The 22,798-nt window shown below is 45.8% G+C and overlaps 1 protein-coding gene across 4 annotated transcripts in view; it reads right to left on the minus strand.

The window, feature by feature from the left end:
- DGKD (diacylglycerol kinase delta) overlaps nt 1-22,798 on the minus strand; it is a 1,336,482-nt gene that overhangs the window by 618,627 nt on the left and 695,057 nt on the right. For 3 of the 4 annotated variants that reach the window (XM_069213763.1, XM_069213760.1, XM_069213761.1), the window contains exons 16-17: nt 1,351-1,509; nt 891-1,019 (exon numbers count right to left, since the gene is read on the minus strand). In XM_069213763.1, coding sequence (XP_069069864.1) covers nt 891-1,019; nt 1,351-1,509 — 288 coding nt within the window. The remainder of the gene's footprint in view (nt 1-890; nt 1,020-1,350; nt 1,510-22,798) is intronic. The other variant, XM_069213762.1, reaches the window with a different exon arrangement.

Genomic DNA, 22,798 nt, shown 5'->3' on the forward strand with positions numbered 1-22,798 from the left:
AGCGCATCCTGTCTGCCATCTTGCGCCCTCTTGTGGCACTCTTAAGAGTGTCTTTGTTGCAGCCTTTTGGATGAAATGGAAAATCTGTTTTTGTTTTTTTCCAGAAGATGAGGACTTGTCAGCTTTGTTATATATGTTACAGACTGTTTTGCAGTTTGTAACAGTTAAGTGGTATAGCTATACGATCCAGATCTTTGATACAAAATTAAATTACATGCTAGACCCAGCAACGTTTAGGAAATGTACAGGAATTATGTCATTCTATCTTCCTTTAGATAATAATTAAAGCTGTGTCTTTGTTATTGCAGGCAGGCTCATACAAAGAAGGAACGGTTTACATAAATGTTAAGATTTCACTGCCAGATTAACATGAAAAGTTTACCTTTTGTAGGTTTGATGGTTGACATATGGTAAAAACACCATAGCCATATTTCACAATATATGAAAAACTGAGGAGAATAATGTTGGATATTTCTTTTAATACAAGATGAACTTTTATTGTTTTATATGTCTACATGATCTAGAACAAACTGAGTATCATGCATGGCTGGGGGTATTGATGACACATTCTATTTTGGTGTCCAGTCTGCAATATCCAGCGTCTTACAGGTGTAAGGCAGTGCTAAGAAAAGAGGAGCACAGGCAGCAGTTTGGACAATGGTGCAATAATAGCACTCGGGACTGAAGAGGGCAGCAGTTAGCAAACTTTAGAGATGAGCACAAGCAGCAATTTGAATAGAAGGACATAGGTGGCGACATGGGGAGAGCAGCACAAGTAATTCTCTGGGCAGAGGAGCAGATACCATCCTCTGGAGAGAAATTCTGAGGAAAGAACCCCAGGAACACCTGGGTGGGGAAGGTTGCAGAGAAGTTGTGGAACATGTACTCACGTGGGCAGAGGATTTTTGTGTTTAGCATTGGCAGGTTGTCCCGGTATCTGGTCTCAGCAGGAAGGGATGCAGAGATGCCCTTAGTCAGACCTCCTTTGTTGATTAACCTCTCACATGGCAATTTAGTACCTGTAAATTCAGCATGTAGAGCAGGCGTGAATGAAAGAAAATAACACACTTATCAGATTATAGACTTGATGCTCTTGAGTTTTCCAGGTAAAGCACTGCATTTGGAAGTGAAGGACTGCTGAGTCCGAAATACCCAGGAATCGCTATCCGTAAAGGTGACCCTATCAATATGTTCATCAAGCAGGAGCCTCAAGAAATATAAGGATGGTGCCTATAAATTCTGGAGGCATTAGCCCATGTGTCTATATTAGAGAAAAGCCCTTTTTTTCAATATAGGTAGCAACAGTGGGAGGATGTGACAATGTCTCATGAAAGTTCCCAAGATTCTTACCTTTTTGGTAATTTCTCCCTTTGAAAGGTTCTGAGATGGTATCATAGGATGAGTCCAGGAGCACCTGCTCCTCACTTCTCGGAATCTTTCCTTGCTCTGAGGAATCTGAAAGGAAAAGGCCATCTTGCTCCTGGGTCTGCGCATTCTGCTCATCAACCGCTGTAAAAACAGGCAAGAAAGACTCTTGAGCACTCTATGCCCAGCAACTTACAAAGTTCCTCAATTTTCTCTATTAAGTCAAGCACATAATAACCAAGCCTTAAATATTTTCATTACTGAAATCATCATAAAAGAACTACAGCTTCAGCTATCTCATTGGGCACACCATGCCATGCTACATTTATGTATAGATCATAACATATGTCTAAGTTTCCTGGCACTAAACCAACATGACAGAAGATTGATGCTACAGAAAAAGCGCTGTTGCTAAAGGAGACAACATATGTTAACAGGGTATCAATGAAGTTGAGAATGGATGTCAGACAATTGCGAGCGAAAAGGTGGAAGGTACATTTTTGTTTGCTAAGAAGGCTGGAGTTTTGGCAAAGACCGTTCAATTATCATTACTTTAAAGTTGATCCTAGATTTAACAGACACCCAATGCAATATTTCAACAACAGAGTAATGTGAGCACTTCTGTATCAGTCAGCAAATGAGCTGCATTATTCTGAGTAAGTTACAGTCAATTAAGTGTTTCAGTGGACATCTCAGTAGACTGCAATGGTATAAACTGACCAAGATTGGACCAGGGTATTTTACAATGGAAATATGGAGACTAGGTGTTACATAAGGTAGACTATTTTCAGGGTACTAAGCTAAAGAAACTACATTTTAGCTGCTGTGGAAACGTATGCTTCTAACAGGGCACTGTGCATAAGAATCCCTAGGCGGTGAGCCACTTTTGCTTGGGTAGGAGGCAAGCACATACTGTGGGCCAATAGAAAGGTTACCAAGTAGCTATCAACTGAGGCACCAAAAGAATCTCAGTCTGATCTGAATTTAAAACAAGAAATTGACTCAAATACTCCCAGGAACTGTGGACCGAAGAGTTACAAGAAGGGAGTCATATTGACCTTCTAGGTGTTGTCCTCGGGAATGGAGAATAATCAAAAATAGGCTAAGTGTTGCCTGCATATGAATATCACTCTTGCAACATCTAGGGAAAGAAGTGAAGATGGAGGGCATAAAAAACAATTAAACAAAAAAGGAAACAAGACAGATTTATGAGAGAATTCAGATGCAATTTACTTCAAACCTGAATGAAAAGGCATCACTACTGTTGATTTCTATCAGAGAAAAAGGATAACATTCTACAAGCAGCTCTAATTATACAGATTGTAGCAAACACATTCCAACCTTTAACCATGAAGTCTTCAAATTAAACAACTACCCCTGCAGCAAACAAACTGTGAACTGCATGCTGCAACTCTTTCAATCACTCCAAGCATATTATGACATACCAATAGAGTCAGTCTCTCATTCATTTATTAAATTGTTTATTTTTTCGTACTACGTTAGCATACATAGTACTGATGATGCAGCTTGTTGCATGATCAAGAAAACACTGAATAAATAAAGATTCTTTGAATCTTTAACTAAGCTGAGATGTACAAAAGGATTTTGCAACCGCCAACCCTGAATTTGCCCAAACAACCCCCCTCCACCCCATAATGGGTTTATGACTATTTCTTAAGTGCAAAATCCATTTTACGACTCAGAAAATGTTTCCCGTATAACAGTTGGGAATAGGTGCAAAAGTATGCAACCATGCAATATAACAATGGTTTGCAATCGCAATTCTGGTTAGAAACCATTAGCCAGTTACTGACACATCAAAGGAGGTGGTAACTGATTCACAAAGGGGCAGATGTCCTCTTGGAATCCATTCCTGTTTGGAAATGTCATATTCATAGCACAGAGGGGAGTAGACAGTGGTCCAAGGGACCAGTGTCTACTCCTTCTGATATTTTCTCAAACAGAAAACTTGTTTTTTCAAAGAAGCACTGGTTCCTTTAAGGATCTGGTACAGCTTAAAAAACGCTTTGGGAATGCAAACACAGGGATGGTGGTCTGCTTTCCTTGCAAACTACCATCCCTGTGTTTGCAGCAAATCAAAGGGCATTGCAAATTGTGACCTGCCTAATTAATACTCATTACGCAGGTTGTTTGTGACACCTTGTGTAGTGAGATTTGCAATGCAACCTATTAGCACAAAGGTTGCTTGACAAAATCAGAGTCTGTTAGCAAATATTGAGAATACAATTTGCAATCACGTTTTGTGAACATACTCCTGGCATTAGTTTTTTATATTACTGCACACTTAAAAAGGACAGAGATAAAATGGTCGATGGTCAGTAGAAAACACTTAATACAGCATGAACTATAATACAGAAAATAACTCTTTCTGCCCATCTTTACAGGCTTTGCATTTGACAAAGTCAGGAGGGCCCTTCGCCTAACACAGCATGGGCGGTCAACCCCAGCTGAGCTTAGGCTTTGGCCTTGCATAACGGGCTGCCGCAGAGGCCCGTCTTTCAGTCAGGCCCTGTGTCCAACCTAAGGCAGGTAGCCATCCTCAGCTAGCACGTCCGTTGTTTGACAATGTGCAGGTTTCTTTCTTTTTGCAGTTTTTATATTTTTTTTTACAAAGGGAAATTAGTTTCACATATTTTCTGATTTACTTTATCTTTGGTGAAAAAAACATGGTTTTAATGAAAACACTAACATTCTGCACAAAACAGTTACTTTGCTTCTTTTCATGGAACAGCGGCCATAAGATTATGATTACTATTAAATTTCCAATTTTAGTCCTGAGAATCAATGTTTTTTTTGTGTTTTCCGGCACATTTTCCATGGGTGCCCTCAAGCACTTCTTTGGCGTCAGACCCTATTATGGTGCCCATCCATAGCTGTGGTTTGTTTTTGCTTTATTAATCAGTGCAAAAATCAAGATTGTTTTTTTTTCTCCAAAACTGCTACTTTCTAGATCATGGTGAAAAATAATAAAGCCCCTTAATAAGCAAATTACACTGAAGAAAAAGTTCAAATGTGATTGACAGATTTTGCAATATTTTGTATCTGAGCACTGTCAAGTGGCGTCAATCGTCTCCACGGGCATCGCGGTTGCCGTGATGACGTCAGGGTTGTACATAGACAGAGCCTCGGTGCGGTGACGTCAGTTTCATTTCACGACTTTCCACGCCAAAGTGCGGACCCATGAAAGACACTGAAAATGGTGCGCCAGAGCTAAGGCCCTGAATGGGGCATCCCTATCCCTAGAAATCAGTTTGCAAGCTGGGGGGATGGGTGGGCTGGTAAAGAATCTGCAACTAGAATATGTCTCTACCAGATAAATCATTAGCAAAGGTAAGTAACTTGTTCTTCTGACAGAGGATTCTAGTTGTAGATTCCTTAATTTAGGATAGATATCCAAGCAATACCGTCCTCGGTGGTGGGCTGCGAACCAAGATTATACTAGGAAGACCTGCAGGACCAAACGAAAAAAGTAGCTGTCTCTGTGGACCAGACTGTCCAGGCAGAAATGCTTTGTAAACGTGTGCAGGGATGCCCATAATGCTGCCTGACAGATATCCAGGACAGGAATCCGCGAGCTAACGCTGTGGTAGCAGCAGTTGCTCAGGTGGAGTGGGCGCGCAAGACCTCAGGGGGTTGCTTCTTTGCCAAAGCACATTTTGAAGCAAAGTAGTACTCACCGTGAGATGGTATGCTTTTGCACCGCCTTCCCTTTCTTCACACACACATATCCAACAAAGAGTTGATCCCCCCCCGCCCCCCTTCGGAAATATTTGGTACGATTGAGGTAGAACGCTAATTCTCTTTTTGGATCCAGACAGTGAAGATTCTCCTCTTGATTATATAGATGTGGAGGTGCGTAAAAAGTGATGGACTGGCCTACATGAAAAGTTGTAACTACGTTGGGAAGGAAGGAGGCCCTCGTACAAAGCACCACTTTGTCAGGGTGAACAGACAGAATTGGGGGCTTTTGAAGAAAGAGCCTGAAGCTCACTGACTGTGAGCAGAAATTATGGCAACAAGAAATGCAGTTTTGAAAGTAAGGAAACGCAAAGAACAATTGTGCAATAGCTCAATTAAGTAAGTTAGGACAAGACTGAGGTCCCACTAAGGCATGATAAACGGAGTGGGAGGAAACAAAAGGGTGAGTCCCTCAAGGAAACTACCAACAATAGGAGAGGAAGGTTGGTCTGGCAATCTAAGAAAGGCTGAGATAGCCGATAAACAACCTTTAAGGGTTCCCAAAGCAGAGCCCTGCTGGGCTAAAGAAAGGAAGAACAAAAGAACCTCACAGAGAAGTGCAGATAGGTGATCAACAGACTTATTGGTACAACATGCCACAAATTGATGCCAACAACAGGCGTATACCCTTTTGGTGGAGGGACGCCTGACTGCCAACACAACATAACAAACTTTGCGCGGAGCGCCAAAAGCTGTCAACTGCCACCTCTAAGTCTCCACGCATGAAAGCGAAGATTGGACAGGTTCGGGTGAAGGACTGTCCCCAGTTGCTAAGACAGAAGATCCTCCCGAAGGGGCAGTCTCACTGGAGGATCTGTGGCCATGCTCAGTAGCTCTGGATACCATACTCTGTGTTCAGTCTGAAGCCACAAGGGTTACTTGGGCCTGGTCGTTCTTGATCTTCTACAGAACTCTGGAAAGAAGTGGTATTTGTGGGAAGGCTTAAAGGAGGCCTGAGTTCCACTTGAGACGAAAAGCGTCACTGAGTAAGTGCCGCCTTGGAAACTCCAATGCGTAAAACAGCTGACATTGCGTGTTCTCTGTAGAGGCGAACAGATCTAACCAAGGCACTCCCCACTGCTGAAAGAGAACTTGCGCCACCTCCGTATGAAGATGCCATTTGTGATTGGCTATGCATCGATGGCTGCATTTGTCTGCTCTGGGGTTCAGAGAGCCCCCCAGATGTTGAACCACCAGGGTAATGCCCTGATCTGCCAGCCATGTCAAGAGGAGCAGAGCCTCATGACAAAGGGTCCATGACCCTACTCTGCCCTGCTGCAGTACCACATGGCAGTAGTTTTGTCTGTGAACACCTGCACCACTTGCCCTTTGAGAGGGAAGGAATGCTTTCAATGCAAAGCTGATAGCCCTTAAGTTCCAGAAGCTTGATGTGGAGTCCAGACTGCGCCGGAGACCAGAGACCTATGATCTCTGCTTCTGCCATGTGGACGCCCCATCCAGGAGTGACATCTGTCACTACTGTCAGATCTGGTTGGGGAAGGGAGAGAGATCTGCCGTTGACCCAATCCTGATTCGATAGCCACCACTGCAGATCTTTTGCAGCTCTCTCCGAGATCTGAACCATGTCAGATAGATTCCCTCGATGCTGCGCACACTGGAACTTCAGGTCCCATTGCAGAGCCCGCATATGCCATCTGGCATGTCACTAGCAAGAGGTCTGAAGCCAAGCAGCCTCAGAGTCACTCTCACCGAAACCTAGGATAGAGGCTGAAACATCGGAATCATAGCCTGAATATCCTGGACTCGCTTTTCGGGAGGATAGGCCCGAAACTGCACTGTGTCCAGAACACCTCTGACGAAAGGGAGCATCTGAGAGGAAGTCAAGTGTGAATTCGGCATGTTTATAGTGAACCCCAGCGTCTGCAGAAGGTTCGCTGTAGTCTGAAGGTGGGAAAAGACTTTCTGGGGAGTGTCCGCCTTCAACAGTCAGTCACTGAGGTAGGGGAAGACTGAAAACCCTAACCAGCGCAGATGAGATGCAACCACTTGTAGGAATCTGGCTCTGTATATACTATATAAAAATGAGATATAATGTGCACAGAGTCCAAGGGTGCCCCAGAGGCTTGACAAAGGCAATAATAGATACTACTAATGCTCTATTTGTGGTAGAGTCGTTGAGCAGTTAGGCTTATCAGAGGGTAGTGTTAAGCATGGTTTGTACATACACAAGCATGATTTCTAGAACCACAAGATTCAGTTTTCAGGTAAGTACATAAAATATAAGGTACTTTGCATAGTTATAATCACAGCTTTGAATGGAATCAAAAATTTATACAGTTTTCTATAAAATGCCAAAAAGCCATTTTAAAAGTGGACACTGCAATTTTTAACAGTTTCTGGGGGAAGAAAAGATTGTACAGTTTTACAGGTAAGTATTCAACTTACAGTTCCTGTCTCCGGGTTTTAGGTAGTCCATCATTAGGGGTTCAAGCTAACCCCAAACACCCACCTACCAGCTACACGTGGCCGGTCGAGTGCAGAGGTCAAAGGAGAGCCCAGTTAACGTGGGCTCCTATGGAGATAGGGGGTACTCAAATCCAGTCAGCCAGCAGGTAAGTACCCGCGACTCAGAGGGCATACCAGGGGGTTTCAAGAAAGGACTGGAGGGGCCCCAAATAGGCACCAAACATACACCTTCAGCGGCACAGGGGCAGCCGGGTGCAGGGTACAAACAGAGCATCGGGCTCCCAATGCTTTTCTATGAGGGGACCGAGGGGTCACTTAGATGCTGCAGGCGGGGACTGAGGGGTTGGTTAGGGAAAACCACAGGCTGGACAAGTAGGAGGGCCCCATGCTGAACGTTGCTGTACTGGCGGTTGGGTTCTCCAAGGCCTGGAGGCTGCGGGTGCAGTGTACCTTTAGGCATCGGATATCTTCGTCCAGAGCTTTCGCGGTCGGGGAAGCCCTCTGGATTCACACCACATGTGTTGTTGTGAGGGGCAGGAGAGGTCAACCCAGGGTGGGCACTTGCTCGGAATCCCCTGGGGATCGTCTCTAGCCAGTTGGGCCACCTGGACACGGGCCGTGGGCTTTGGGTGCAGAGTGGTCAGGATTTGAAGATCTGGGGAGGTCCTGGAATACCTTGGTGTAGTTTCTTCTTGAACAGGGCCACGGTCCTTCGGTGTCCTTGGTCCTTTGGCGTGCAGGGCAGTCCTCTGGAGCTTAGCAGAGGTCACTGGTCCCACAGGATGCGTCGCTCATCTTATGCAGGTTCTTTGAAGCAGGAGACAGGCCGGTAGGGCTGGAGCCAAGTCAGTTTTCATCTTTGTTCCGCTCTGCTGGGGTTTCAGCTAAGCAGTCCTTTCTTGTCAGGTCACCAGGAATCTGACAACTTAAGTTCAGGAAAGCCCTTAAATCCTGCACAAGTAGGCACTAAACACACACCCTCAACGGCACAGGGGCGGCCGGGTGCAGGGTACAAACAGAGCGTCGGGCTTCCAATGATTTTCTATGAGAGAACCCCGGGGGTCACTTAAATGCTGCAGATGGAGTCCAGGGGGTTAGTTCAGGAAAACCACAGGCTGGACAAGTAGGAGGGCCACCTGCTGAACATTGCTGCACTGGTGGTTGGGTTCTCCAAGGCCTGGGGGCTGCTGGTGCAGTGTACCTTTAGGCATCGGATATCTTTGTCCGGAGCGGATCCTCTCTAGCCAATAGTGCCACCTGGACACAGGCCGTGGGCATCGAATGCAGAGTGGTCAGAATTCGCAGATCTGGGGAGGTGCTGGAGTCCTTTGTTGAAGTTTCTTTTTGGACAGGGCCGCTGTCCTCAGGAGTTCTTTGGGGTGCAGGGCAGTCCTCTGGAGCTTGGCAGAGGACACTGGTCCCACAGGATGCATTGCTGTTCTTGTGCAGGCTCTTTGAAGCAGGAGACCGGCAGGTAGGGCTGGAGCCAAGTCAGTTCTCATCTTTCTTCTTCTCTGCTGGGGTATCTGCATAGCAGTCTTTCTTCTTTCTTGTCAGGTCGCCAGAAATCTGACGACTTAGGTTCAGAAGAGCCCTTAAATCCTGGATTTAGGGGCGTTACAGGTGTCAGAGGGCAGGAGCAAATGAACACTGTCCCTGAGGGTGGCTACACCCTTCTTGTGTACACTCCCTTTAAGGGGAAGGGACACAAACCTAACCCTATCAATCTCTGTCCTCCAAACCAAGATGGAAGATTCTGCAGGGAGGGGGTCAACTCAGCTCTGGACACCTCGGGGGTGGTCCTAGCTGGGGTGGTCACTCCTCCCAGTTTTCCCTAATTTTCCCACTGGACTAGCCGCCAAAAGTGGGGCTTTGTCCGGGGAACTCCACTAGCTGGAGTGCCCTGGGACACTGTAACCTGAGGATTGAGCCTTTGAGGCTTACGGACAGGCGTTACAGTTCCTGCAGGGGGAGGTGTGAAGCACCTCCACCCAGGACAGGCTTTGTTTCTGGCCACAGAGAGTACAAAGACTCTCACCCCATGTGGTCAGAAACTTGGCTGAAAGTGGCAGGCTGGCACGGACTGGTCAGTCCTGCACTAGCAGTTTGGCTAACACACAGGGGGCATCTCTAAGATGCTCTCTGGATGCTTTTTTCAATAAATCCACACTGGTATCAGTGTGGGTTTATTGTGCTGAGAAGATTGATACTCAATATGGCTACACTGAACTTACAATGCCTAAGAATGTTACTTTTCGGTTGCAGGGTCTTTGAAGCAGGAGACAGGCCGGTAGGGCTGGGGCCAAGTCAGTTGTCGCCTCCTTTTCTTCTCTGTGGGGTTTTCAGCTCAGCAGTCCTTCTTGTGAGGTTGTCAGGAATCTGAAGAGCTGGGTTCAGGGTCACCCCTAAATACTACATTTAGGGGTGTGTTATGGTTAGAGGGCAGTAGCCAATGGCTACTGTCCTGGAGGGTGGCTACACCCTCCTTGTGCTCACTCCCTCTGGGGAGGGGAGCACATCCCTATGCATATTGGTCCTAATATTCCAGAGTAAGATGGAGGATTTCTCAAGGAGGGGATCACTTCAGCTCTGGTCACCTTAGGGGTGGACCTGGCTGAGGGGGTGTCTCCTCCTGGTTTTTCTCATTATCCCTCCGGACTTGCCGCCAAAAGTGGGGGCTCATCCGGAGGGCGGGCATCTCCACTAGCTGGAGTGCCCTGGGACTTTGTAACACCAGGCTTGAGCCTTTGAGGCTCACCGCCAGGTGTTACAAATCCTGCAGGGGAAGGTATGAAGCACCTCCACCCAGGACAGACTTTGTTTCTGACCACAAAGTGCACAAAGGCAATCACCCCATGTGGTCAGAAACTCGTCTGGAAGTTGCAGGCTGGCTCAGACAGGTCAGGCTTGCACTAACAGTTGGGTTAACATACAGCAGCATCTCTATCCCTGTGTGCATTTCTCAATAAATCCCACACTAGCATCAGTGTGGGTTTATTGTGCTGAGAAGTTTGATACCAAACTTCCCAGAATTCAGTGTAGCCATTATGGTGCTGTGGAGTTCGTAATGACAAACTCCCAGACCATATACTCAGTATGCCTACCCTGCACTTACAATTGACTTAGACACTGTAGGGGTATAGTGCCCATGCAGCTATGCCCTCACTTGTGGTATAGTGCACCCTGCCTTAGGACTGTAAGCCCTGCTAGAGGGGTGACTTACCTATGCCACAGGAAGTGGTTTGTAGGCATGGCACTCTGAGATGAGTGCCATGCCGACTTTTCCTTTTCTCCCCACCAGAACACACAAGCTGCAAAGCAGTGTGCATGGACTGAGTGAGGGGTCTCTGAGGGTGGCTAATACATGCTGCAGCCCTTAGGGACCTTCTCTAGTCACAGGGCCCTTAGTACCTGGTGCACCTTTTCCAGGGGACTTATCTGTGTGGCTCTCCTGCATCTCAGGATGGAAATCCCACTCAAGTGTTGTCAAAAAAAGCCATCTAATGGCATCCACCTTTACATTCATGGAACCTGACAAGTGATGTGCATTCTTAAACATAACAAGATCTTAACAGCACAGCCTGAGAACCTCTGCACAGAAAACTAAAGCCCACTACATCTTGATAGTTTATGTAATACTTGGAAGTGATGGTGTTCAGCAGTTTTTGAATAATCGATCCCCTGTAAAGAGTGGCAAATGCCCTTAACTCACACTGAATGGCCCACTACTTTAAAAATTGGTATGAAAATGCTGCTTTACTGGTAACCACAATTCTCTAACCACTTTTAAAGGAGTTGACCACCCCAGAAGAAAGAAGAGGCATCTATGATCACCATTGCACCACAAACGTCTAATAGCTAAAACCCACAAAGAACCCAAGAAACCTTCTGTAGGACTACAAGATCAAGACTGGGAAAGAAGCATTCTTTAAAGTCCAGGGTTACCATTCAGCTAAAATGATGAAGGGACTCTAAGAACTAAACCAGGGTTAGCAGCTTCAACTTCTTCTTTACTCATAACTCTCAAATACATCCTTACTTGGAAAAAGAAAGTAGCAACACTACCACCCCAGAACCCATTCTGAATCCCGAACATTCTCTTGGTGACAACATTGTCACTGCCATCATCAAAATGTGTTGTGTAGGAAGGGAAGGGGTAGCTGTCAAACAGGAAGAACATCAGCAAAGCAACCATCTGGGGCACAGATGGAATATTCTTGGATAGCATAAAAGGGCCCAATTGCCAGAAGTAGTGTCCCTGGCCCCGTTTAAGAATAAAGAAAACCTGCCAACCTACACAGTGACTAAAGACTCTGGAAACAAAATAAAATCAGTTTTGGGGCAGTTGCTGCAGCAGGAGAGGAGGTATCATGCTGTTGCTGATGGTGCAGTCTACAACTGGAACCACATCTCCAGCTCTAGTCTCAAGTTGATGGGCAGGTTGAAAGGCTAGGAAGGGTGCCTCTGTCTTGAGAAATGGGGTCAAGAATACCTCTAAACCTATCAATACTGTTGGTGAAACAGCCTAGCACGTGATGCCAACGCAAAGGCCCTCACAGTACGGCTGCCCAGCCTAAACTGTAAAAACAAAGAATCAGTCTTTTTGCCAAACAGTAAGTCACCATCCAACAGAATGTAAATTAGATTTAATTGCACATCACACAAGTACCATGTCGAGTGCAACCACATGTAATGGCTGATGACTATGACACTGTTCAGACCGGTGTCAGTGTTATTCAAGCAGGTTTTTTAAATCTGCTGATATTCCTGTTGGGTATCCTTCACTAAGGCCCTCATTATGACTTTGGCGGTCTCGCCACAGGCGTCAGAAGACCGCCAGTGCTGGCAGTCTTCTGCCTGCCATATAATGGGTACTGCTTGATTTCCGCCACACTTTAGGTGGATATCTGGCAGTAGCTATGATGGCAGTCGGTGGCGCACTGGAGTTGCTACCACCTGCACCACCCGAATTACGCTGCCAGCCATATTAAGACCATTAATACGGACTGGCGGGGTCCTAATGGTGGGGCGCTGCCGGCAGTAGAGGCGCACCCCTCCTGGTCCTTGCCGAACGACCTCTCTGCTGGACAACGTAATGGGGGGTGTTTTGTGGGCGTGTCGGAGTGTGTGGTGTCTGTGTGTGTGTATGCATGCGTGTGTGCGTGTATGTGTGGTTGTGTGAGTGAATGCGTGTGTGAGTGCAAAGTGAGTGCGTGTCTGCATGTCGGTGTGTATGCATGTGAGGATGCGTGTTTGGATGTTTGTGAGTATGCATGCCTGAATGCGTGTGAGTGAATGCATGAGTGAATGCGTGTATGGGTGAGTGTGAGTGGATGCGTGTCTGGAAGTGTAGGTGAGTGGGTGTATGCATGGTGCGTGTGGGTGTCTGTGTGCATGTATGTGGGGAGAGAGAGCAGTGACTGTGGGGGTTGGGGGGTGCTGTGACTGCAGAGGGGGTGGGGGGTGCTGAGACCGTAGGGGGGTAAGGTGTTTGCTGGGGGGGTCTACCAGTGACAGGGAAGCAGTTCCCTGTCACCAGTAGCCCTACCGCCATGGTTTAATGTGGCGGTGCTACTGACACGGAAACCATGGCAGTGGGCCGGCTGCTAATACCTCTGGCGGTCCTCTGTGAACCACCAGGTCAGAGAACATCTTGGCAATATGAGTGGAGATGTGGCGTGTTGGCAGAGGCCAATCCGCCACACTCATAATGTGGTGGTCTCCACCGCCAGCCTGCTGTGGGACCGCCACATTTACCCTGGCGGGCAAAAGACCGCCAGGGTCATAATGACCACCTATGTGTGCAAAAGGAGGTGGGGTGGCTCATAATTGTGCAGAAGGGACTATCATTTGAATGCGTAAAATGATCAGGCAATTTTCACAAGTTGCTGGTGCAACATGCAATCAGATCGGCGGGGTTGAGGGGCGGGAGCCTTCTTGTTAAATTGTTGGATTTGTCCAAATTGGACTAAATCCAGAACCAAGCACTTCAATGCTACAGACCACCATCACTCCATATCTTTACACCAACTGGGGTAAGATAGCACAGAGAAATTCCAAAGGCTGCCTGCAAAAAGGTTCAGGCTCTTTCTTACTGGAATATTGGGCCTTGGAGTAGTTGTTTGGATTCTTTGTAGAGAAAAATACTAAGGCATCTGTGGTTGCAGCAAGTATCAAAATCGGGGACCTAAATTATGCATCATGTCATGTTATGCACATCTCTAAAAAAAATCCTCTAGACCCAGATGCATCTAAGTTTTCTGGTAAAAAGGTCTCTCCTTGAAGAAGTAAGGATCATACTAATTTCTTTATCTCAACCTTCTACAGTACTAGCACAAGCAATCATCATCTACTTTAGAGTAGGGATGGGGAATGTCCCTTGCTAGAGCTTCCTCCAGGTCTGCTGACTACTGTCTAGATCATCCTCTTTTTGCATCTACATCAAATTGGTAAGGAAAGTGATCTGCCTACGTGACTCTGCGCCACAGCCAGGCAATTCTTCTAAGGTATCAAAGATCTGTTTGGAAACTCTGCTCAAACATAGGAGCGGCATAATTAAGACATAAGGCATAATTACCTCATTGCACGTAATCACCTGTATAGAGGCTATTTGTCTGCTTGTGTTTTTATTCTGTTTATGAGTTTGTTCTTCAACAACAAAAAAGAGAGGGGCTAAAGTGGAGTGGAAGGTTCAGAAATGAAATCCTGGTCCTGTGTACAGTACTCCCATCAAACAGGTAAGACAAAAATGTATATACACAGTTCCACTTCATGAGCCTATGATTCACAGGCTCCTGGGTGTTCAAATAGAAGCAAGAGCCCTCACTCACCAACTGGTGACATGCTTCATCATAGGGCTGTGCTCCTCATCAGGCCGGCACTGCAATGCCTGACGGGCCCCACAAGGAGGCACTCTGCCGGAGATCTTTTATAATGGTAACCAGCCGGTCAAAAAGTGTGGATACATAGGATTGATATGAAAAAGGGGGTGCTGTTAAAAAAGAATAGAGGTAAAACATAATTTATTGTGATATCCGACCTCTGTCATGATTAAAAACAAGAGTGAAGGGAGACAATAAATTGAGGTCTAAATTCCCCTCCAAAAATAAGAGACAAGTGTCAGTAGTTATCACTAATTTCCTAAATTTAGAGTATAGTGAAGTAGATACAGGATCCCCTGTACAACTCTAAAATCATGGTCAACATGTTTCTCGCTCAATAGTCATAATGATCTGGTGCGATTCGTCAGGGCCAATACACCTACCCAATTCTTAGAAAAAGTAACCCATATTCGGGGAAATTATATTTAGCAGGAACCTAGAATATTGAATAGAAAAAACATGATTGGTAAACAAGTAGCGAGCACTTAATTATGTGCAGGGTGTCAACAAATCAAGGCCGCATACTCGTGAAATCTCCCTTCTGTGATATGCAAATACAATAGTGAAAGAGAAAACTTTCAAAAGTTGTAAAAGTCTGTAACAACCCCCCCCCCCACTATTAGCTTCATTATGTAGTGTACTAGTCTGGCTCAAAGAAGTTTTTTTCCAATTTGAAGACCAACTTTATCACCAAATACAAGGTACTTCTATGGGAAGCACTTTTGCGCCTAGCCTAGCTGGTTTGTATTTGTACGCTTTCGAACAACGTCATATACTGACTCCAACACAACCTTTTTTCTTAATATCAGACTGTGGCGGCGCTACATAGATGACATTTTGGTAGTATGGAAAGGTGATGTAGAATAGGCACAAGCTTTCAAGCAATGGGTTAATACCTTGGATATCCACCTACGTTGCAGCGCTAACTTTTCTAATAAAGAGGTGTCATTCCTTGATTTACGTATCACATTACTTGATGGAGTTTTACACTCCTCTGTGTTTCACAAACCCACTGATAGGAACAGCCTCCTTCTATATAACAGCCACCACCCTAAGGCCTTGAGAAGTAATCTTCCTTTTGGCCCATTTTTGAGGATTAGACAAAACTGTTCAGAGTTAGCTGACTTCCATGCACAAGCAGATGTTTTATGTGGTAAACTGGAGGAATGCAACTACCCCAAGTCCATCATCAAAAGGGCCAAGAAACGAGCCAGTAACATTCCCAGAGAAACTTTGTTAACCAATACGACACATGACCAAAAGTCTAGGCTGACTTGTGTGACCACTTTTACCCCTTTAAGTAACCGTATTAAGAGGATCATTCAGAGACATTGGCCTATTCTCAATAGCGCAGGGGAATCTTTAGAACGCCCCCTTTTTGCCTTCAAACGAACCCAGAACATCAAGGATCTAGTGGTACACACCAGACCGACATCTCGTGGCTATTCTGCCGCTTCCATTACTGAGAATTGGCTGGGTGGGAGAGGGCGGCACCCTTGTGGTAGATGTAATGTTTGCCCTCTCACTACCAGTACTCATGAATTGGATTTGGGTGAGCCAAGAAAATGGCAGTTAATAAAGCATACTAACTGCCGCACTAAGAATTGTATATATATGATTACGTGTCCTTGTAACTTACGATATATAGGTATGACTACCAGAATGGTAAAAACACGCATAAATGAACACTGTAGCACTATCAGGTGTCATAGGTCTGCGACAAAAACGACAAACCATTACATTGAAAAGAATCACACTCCCAATGACCTGAGATGGGTCATTCTAGAAACAGTTAAGGACAACAGGGATAGCACTACCATGTTATTTGAGAAGGAACAACGTTGGGCTCTTAGATTGAAGACACACCAGGTGGGACTTAAAGATGATATTCCTTGGCACAATTTCATCCATAGGTAGGAATATCCCCCTTCCCATTCAAACTATCCCACAACTGATTGTGACATTACTAGAACTAGATTTTCCTGATCATGGTAATTTTGTAATTTTTTTTTATTAATTCTTTGATCTCTGTTTTTGTCCCCATTATACTTGATTAATTATCAACATAATGACACTAATTTCAGGACTGTGGTTTAATAATAGTGTATTTTCTGCATTGATGTGTAGCCCTTAGGAAACCTTTGGTAGTTTGGAGGTTTTTCTCCCTCTACAAATATGGCCTCCCCTCTTGTACTTTTTTAGTGTCTACTACCCCTCAGGAAGCAGAGATATGTTAGTCCATTTTCACTTTTTATGAATTTCCCCTCTTTCAAAAGCTCCACCTTCCATCCGAGCCCCAATGTTCCGGGGGCTTCAAGCCGAAGTAGGTGGATCCGATGATCGTGGCTAATATACAAGTAAGTGCGGTGATCCCATCTTGCATCTCACGCAGTATATTTTGCCCCAGACCCCTCTTCATGTTTTCGGGGCTAATTCTTTTTTGTTGTACCAGCTTCCCGGTTTACTCTGCCGGTTGTATGTATTTGAGCCGGCAAGAATTTAAGAGCACCGCTCACTTCGGGACTGCGTAGCACGGTCCCGGTTACTCCATTTAAACGTGCTTCGTGTATGCATTGGTATTTATATCCCAATGTGGGATGGAGCTTACCATTCCTTACAGACCTTGCCATTAGGTCCCGCTGATGTTCGCACACGTGCCTCTCAAGCGTGCTGAAGGTATTCTCTGGACTCATAATATTTGCATGTCTGTGTTTTTCCCGCATAATTTGTGCCCATATATTTGTCCTATTACTTTCTCTATTTAATTTGGTGCACGATTTTCATACTACACCACATGATATGACAGAAGGGTACTTCCCTGTGGGAGTGTCAAAACCGTGTCTATTTAGATTTGCTTATTCAGACCAAGTACTTTTTTGACTTCCCTGTTTGCACTCCGTGATAAACATAGTTTTCTGTCAAAAAGGGTGTTCTCTGTGGTAGCCTTTATCAGCAAAATCTATACTTGGGTGATACCAACAAAACTGTTTTTGGTTTTTAAGACAGAGTTTGGGATGTATCATTTAGATGCATAACAGATGAATTTTGTTCAGAGGGACACTCTTGGCTCAACCAATAATTGACATATGCACATTCTTAGCCTAACAGTTCTTTATTCTGCATCTATATACTTAGACCACATTGGACCACGCAAGCTTGATGCTTTCCCCGATGGGGCCCATCCACTAATATGAGGAGGGTAAGCATCGGTGGCAAAGTTGCCTCTTTGGGTATATATTTTAAAAAGTTTGCTCTTTCACTATTGTTTTTGCACATCACGGAAGGGAGATTTCACAAGTATGCTGCCTTGATTTGTTGACACCCTGCACATAATTAAGTGTTCGCAACCTGTTTACCAATCATGTTTTTTCTATTCAATATTCTATGTTCCTGCTAAATATAATTTCCCCGAATATGGGTTACTTTTTCTAAGGATTAGGTAGGTGTATTGGTCCTGACGGATCGCACCAGATCATTATGACTACTGAGCGAGAAACATGTTGACCATGATTTTAGAGTAGTACAGGGGATCCTGTATGTACTTCACTATACTCTAAATTTAGGGAATTAGTGATAACTGCTGACACTTATCTCTTATTTTTAGAGGGGAGTTTAGACCTTAATTTATTGTCTCCCTTCACTCTTGTTTTTAATCATGTCAGAGGTCGGATATCACAAAAAATTATGTTTTACCTCTCGTCATTTTTAAAAGCACCCCTTTTTTCATACCAATCCTATATATCCACACTTTTTGACCGTCTGGTTCCCATTATAAAAGATCTCTGGCAAAGAGCCCCCATGTGGGGCCAGTCAGGCATCGCTGTGCCGGCCTGACAAGGAGCACAGCCCTATGATGAAGCATGTGACCAGTTGGTGAGTGAGGGCTCTTGCTTCTAATATTTGAACACCCAAGAACCTGTGAATCATATGCTCATGTAGTGGAACTGTGTATATACATTTTTGTCTTACCTATGAGTTTGTTCTATCTTTCTGTTGTTCTCCCTTTCTGTTGCCTTATTGTTAATTTTGCCAGTCGTCAGTCATAGGGGAGCCTATGTCTAACGATAGAGGTTGCTGGACCTCAGTTTACATTTTCTTTTCTCCTGACCTGTTTTTGTCATCAGATCGCGCTGCTAGTGTGGTGCTTGCCACGCCCCCTGACATAACCCTCTCATGATGGTGTCCTTAAGTCAGTTGATGGTATCTCCCTCCAGCGAGACAAGGTTGGAGCCTCTTTTGTTTCCTTGAAGGCACTTAGGTGCCCATTTTGGAGTTGCCTAGCTTCGTTACTCATGGCGCTATCTTTAAACAAGGGCTTGTCCCCTTTTAAAGTGTTTTTATTCTGTTTATGAATTTGTTCTCCCTTTCTGTTGCCTTACTGTTAATTTCACCAGTAGCCATTAGTCACACGGGAGACTGTGTCTAAGGACAGAAGTCGCTGGACCTCAGTTTACAGTTTCTTTTCCCCTTACCTGTTTTTCTTTTCAGATCGCACTGCTACTGCAGTGCTTCCACACTCGTGGACGCCACTTTCATGACAGGCTTCTTAAGTCAGTTGAGGCAAGCCTGTCCATGCTCGGACCACGTCCAGCGCCCGTCCCCTGGCCATTTGGAACCGGAACCGTTTTTAACCTACTTGTCATTGATAGCTCTCGGGTTGTATGTTAAGTCCAACCGTTGCTCTCTAATGAGCCACTGTTCTCTCATTTCACACGACATGCCAGACCTGTAACGTCGCTAAAGAGGAAGGGCTGGAGAACCTGCCCTATGAAAAGAGGATTGAAGTGGTAGCTGACAACTCAGATACTAAATGTGTTCCGATGAACACTATGTCCCTGGTTAAGCACCATTTTGAATTTTCCGAATTCTTGGCAGCATACCAAGCCGACCTGATCTATATTACGAAAACCTGGTCCAACGACAATTCTGACCCAGAACTTAATGCAGCAGTTCCCAATCTATTGCCTCAAGAGACCCAGAAAAAGGGGTGGAGGGTTGGCAGTTGTCTACAGAGACCACCTCCCGGCTATCTTTACACCCACCTCTGTAGACAGGCTCAAAGTGCTGTTGTTTAATATTTAACTTGTCAAGGCTCAGTTGTAGGAAGCTGGCCTGGGGTGTGTGGTGAGCACCTATGGTGCTATCAACCTTATACCAGGTCAGGGTATCCCCCATTAGTAAGGTGTAGGCAGAGTCTAGGAAGCCAGGGCTCTCTAGAAGTAGCTGTGGATGAGCAACCAAGACTTATCTAGGAGACATGAAAAGCTTGTGCAATACCACTATAATCACACAGCTCTTACACACATGAAAGAACCACACAGTTACAAAAATAAAGGTACTTTATTATGGTAACACAAAGACTAAAATACTGTATAGGCAATACTCTTCTAGCAGGAGAATAACCACACTATTATATTCACCTTAGTAATCAGGAATGGGCATAGAAAGTAATAGAAAACAGTGAAATAACAGTAAATAATAGAGACCCTAGTGAGAGACCAAACCATATACTAAGTAAACGAAATACGAAAAGCAGGCCCCACACAAGGAAGTGGAATCTGTCGAGGGAAGCTGGAGGAACTAGGAACCTCAAAAGGTAAGAACCAGAGTGCCACCAGCGACCAGGAGAGAAGACGTAAGTACCTGGTCTTTCCCAAACCCACAGGTAAACTTTCTAAAAGGACTGTGCAAGACCCAAGCAAGATTGGAATCAGAAGATGGATCGTGACAGAAGAGGACCTGCAAATGAAGGGGACGAAGTCCAGTTCCAGTTGGAATGACTGGCTGGAGCAGGAGCCACTACCCACACTTCAGGAAATGCAGGTCCAGGTCGACGGTAAAGACCAGGAGTCGGCTATGCAGCACAGGAGCAGAAGAAGAGTTCCAGAAGTGATGCAGTCGATGTCCCACGTCGAAAGAAAAGTTGCAGTCTATCAGTGGTGTGGAAAAACTCAGGGAGGAGAGTCCCAGAGGACCCTCAGCAGTGAGGAGAACCAGTAGTCGAGGATGCAGCCCCCAGAGGCAACTCACAGGCAGCCGACACAGGAGTTGCAGTGATGCCCACTCAGCACACCTGAGAAGGAGTCCCACGTCGCTGGAGCAGCAGGCAGAAGACTGTGCATTGCAGGGAAGAGTGCTGGAGGCTGGGGCTACATGGAGCCTGAAGATCCCATGGAAGAAGAGCCAACAAGTCTTGGTAGCCTCATGAGTCGCGGTGCACAGGGGCACTGTCTTGCAAGGCGAGGCAAAGACTCACTAAGTTGGACAGCTGGTATAGCGGACCACTCCAGACCACCACCTGTGTTGGAGGATCCACAGAGAGTTGCGGGTAGGAGGATGCACGTGGCTGGTCTTCGATTCAGATGGTGCCTGGGGATACAGGGGTGTGACTCCTTCACTTCAAGGGAGAGTCCTTCTTGCTTCTAGGTGCAGACTGAAGACTTGCTACCCTCAGAGGATGCACAGCCGGGGAAATGTTGCAGTTGCTGGAAGGAGCCGTGGAAGCAATGTTGCAGGGCAAAGTCGTTGCTGGAGCGACAGATTATAGGCTCCTGTGAAGTCCAGTTGCAGTTACAATGGGCAGAAGTCCAAGTAAACCTTGCAGGGAAGTCCTGCTGGAATCTTGCACATCGAATCTGAGAACCCATCCAAGACAGTGACCCTAAATAGCCCTAAAAAGCAAGGTGACCACCTATCAGGAGGAGGCTGTGACATCACCTGCCTGACCTGGCCACTCAGATGCTCCCAGAGGCCTCTTCCCACCTTGGACTCAAGATGGCAGAATCAAGTGGACACCTGGAGGAGCTCTGGGCACCATCCCCGGGGTGGTGATGGACAGGGGAGTGGTAACTCCTATTTCCATTGTCCAGTTTGGTGCCAGAACAGGGACTGGGGGTCCCTGGACTGGTGTAAACCAGTTTATGCAAGGAGGGCACCAAATGTGCCCTTCAAAGCATACCAGTGGCTTGGGGAGGCTACCCCTCCCAAGCCACAGGTAACACCTATTTCTAAAGGGAGAGGGTGTTCTCCCCACTCTTAAAGGAAATCCTTTGTTCTACCTTCCCGGGCTTGAGCTGTTCAAGCATCAGGAGGGCAGAAACCTGTCCTTAGGGTGGCAGCAGCGCGGGCTGCCTGGGAAAACCTGCAAACTGGTAGGAGCAGAGCTGGGGGTCCTCTAAGGAGCCCCCAGAGTGCATGGAATCTTACAACCAATACTGGCAACAGTATTGGGGTATGATTACGACATATTTGATACCAAACATGCCCAGGTTCAGAGTTACCATTGTGTAGCTGGACATAGGAGGTGACCTATGTCCAGTACACGGTTAAAATGGCTTCCCCGCACCCACGAAGTCCAGGAAAACGGAGCTGAAGTTCGTGGTGGCACCTCTGCTCATGCAAAGGTGCCCTCACACACAGGTACTTGCATCCTGCACTATGGGCTAGGAGGGCCTGCCATAGGGTTGACTTACAGTGATCTGGTGCAGTGACCTGTAGTGAAAGGGTGCATGCACTTTGTATTGGCTTCCATGGGTAGCATAATACATGAGGTAGCACAAGGGAAACCCAGGTGCCTCAATGTTCTGGGTACCTAGGTACCATATACTAGGACTTACATGGGGGCATCAGTATGCCAATTGTGGGGTGCACAAAGGAAGGAATAAGCGAAATGAGAGGGAGAGCACAGTCACTGGGGTCCTGGTTAGCTGGATCCCAGTGAACACAGTCAAAACACACTGACGGCAGACAAAAAGTGTAACCTTGTCAAATAGAGGGTACCTTCCTACATCAGTCATTTAATGGAATGCACATTTACTGTCTTCCAGGGCTTAGAGCGGTTTTTGCTGACAAGATCAGGTTGCTCTTTCAATCACCAATTTTGAAATCTGATTTCACTGTAATTGGTGACTACAAATTTAATTTGGAAAACAAGCTGGATTCTGACTCAGAACGGCTGGTAGAGACTTTTACTTGCTTTCAACTCTCTCAGATAATTACTGGCCCTACTCATTGTGCTGGATATATGCTCGATGGGATATTTACAAACAATCCTGGTATTGGAAGCCCTCATTCCCTCCCTTTGATTTGGTCGGATCACCATGCAGTGATCTGGGAGATAGCATTACAGGAAAAGCCTTGCACTGTATTATGTAATAAGAGCTCTGTAGGCCAAGCCAGGCATACGATACAAACCATTGAATTAAATTCCTTACTAATGACCATATTATGTGAAACTTCACATAATCCAGATCAGATGGTGGAGGACTATTCTAATTGGGTGAGCTCCACCTTCAATGTCAATGCCCCAGCCAAAGTTAGGATTAGTAACTGTAGGAAGCTGGCCTGGTGTGTGTGGGGTACTTATG

The sequence above is a fragment of the Pleurodeles waltl genome, chromosome 11 (genome assembly GCF_031143425.1).
Source record: "Pleurodeles waltl isolate 20211129_DDA chromosome 11, aPleWal1.hap1.20221129, whole genome shotgun sequence".
NCBI lineage: Eukaryota > Metazoa > Chordata > Amphibia > Caudata > Salamandridae > Pleurodeles > Pleurodeles waltl.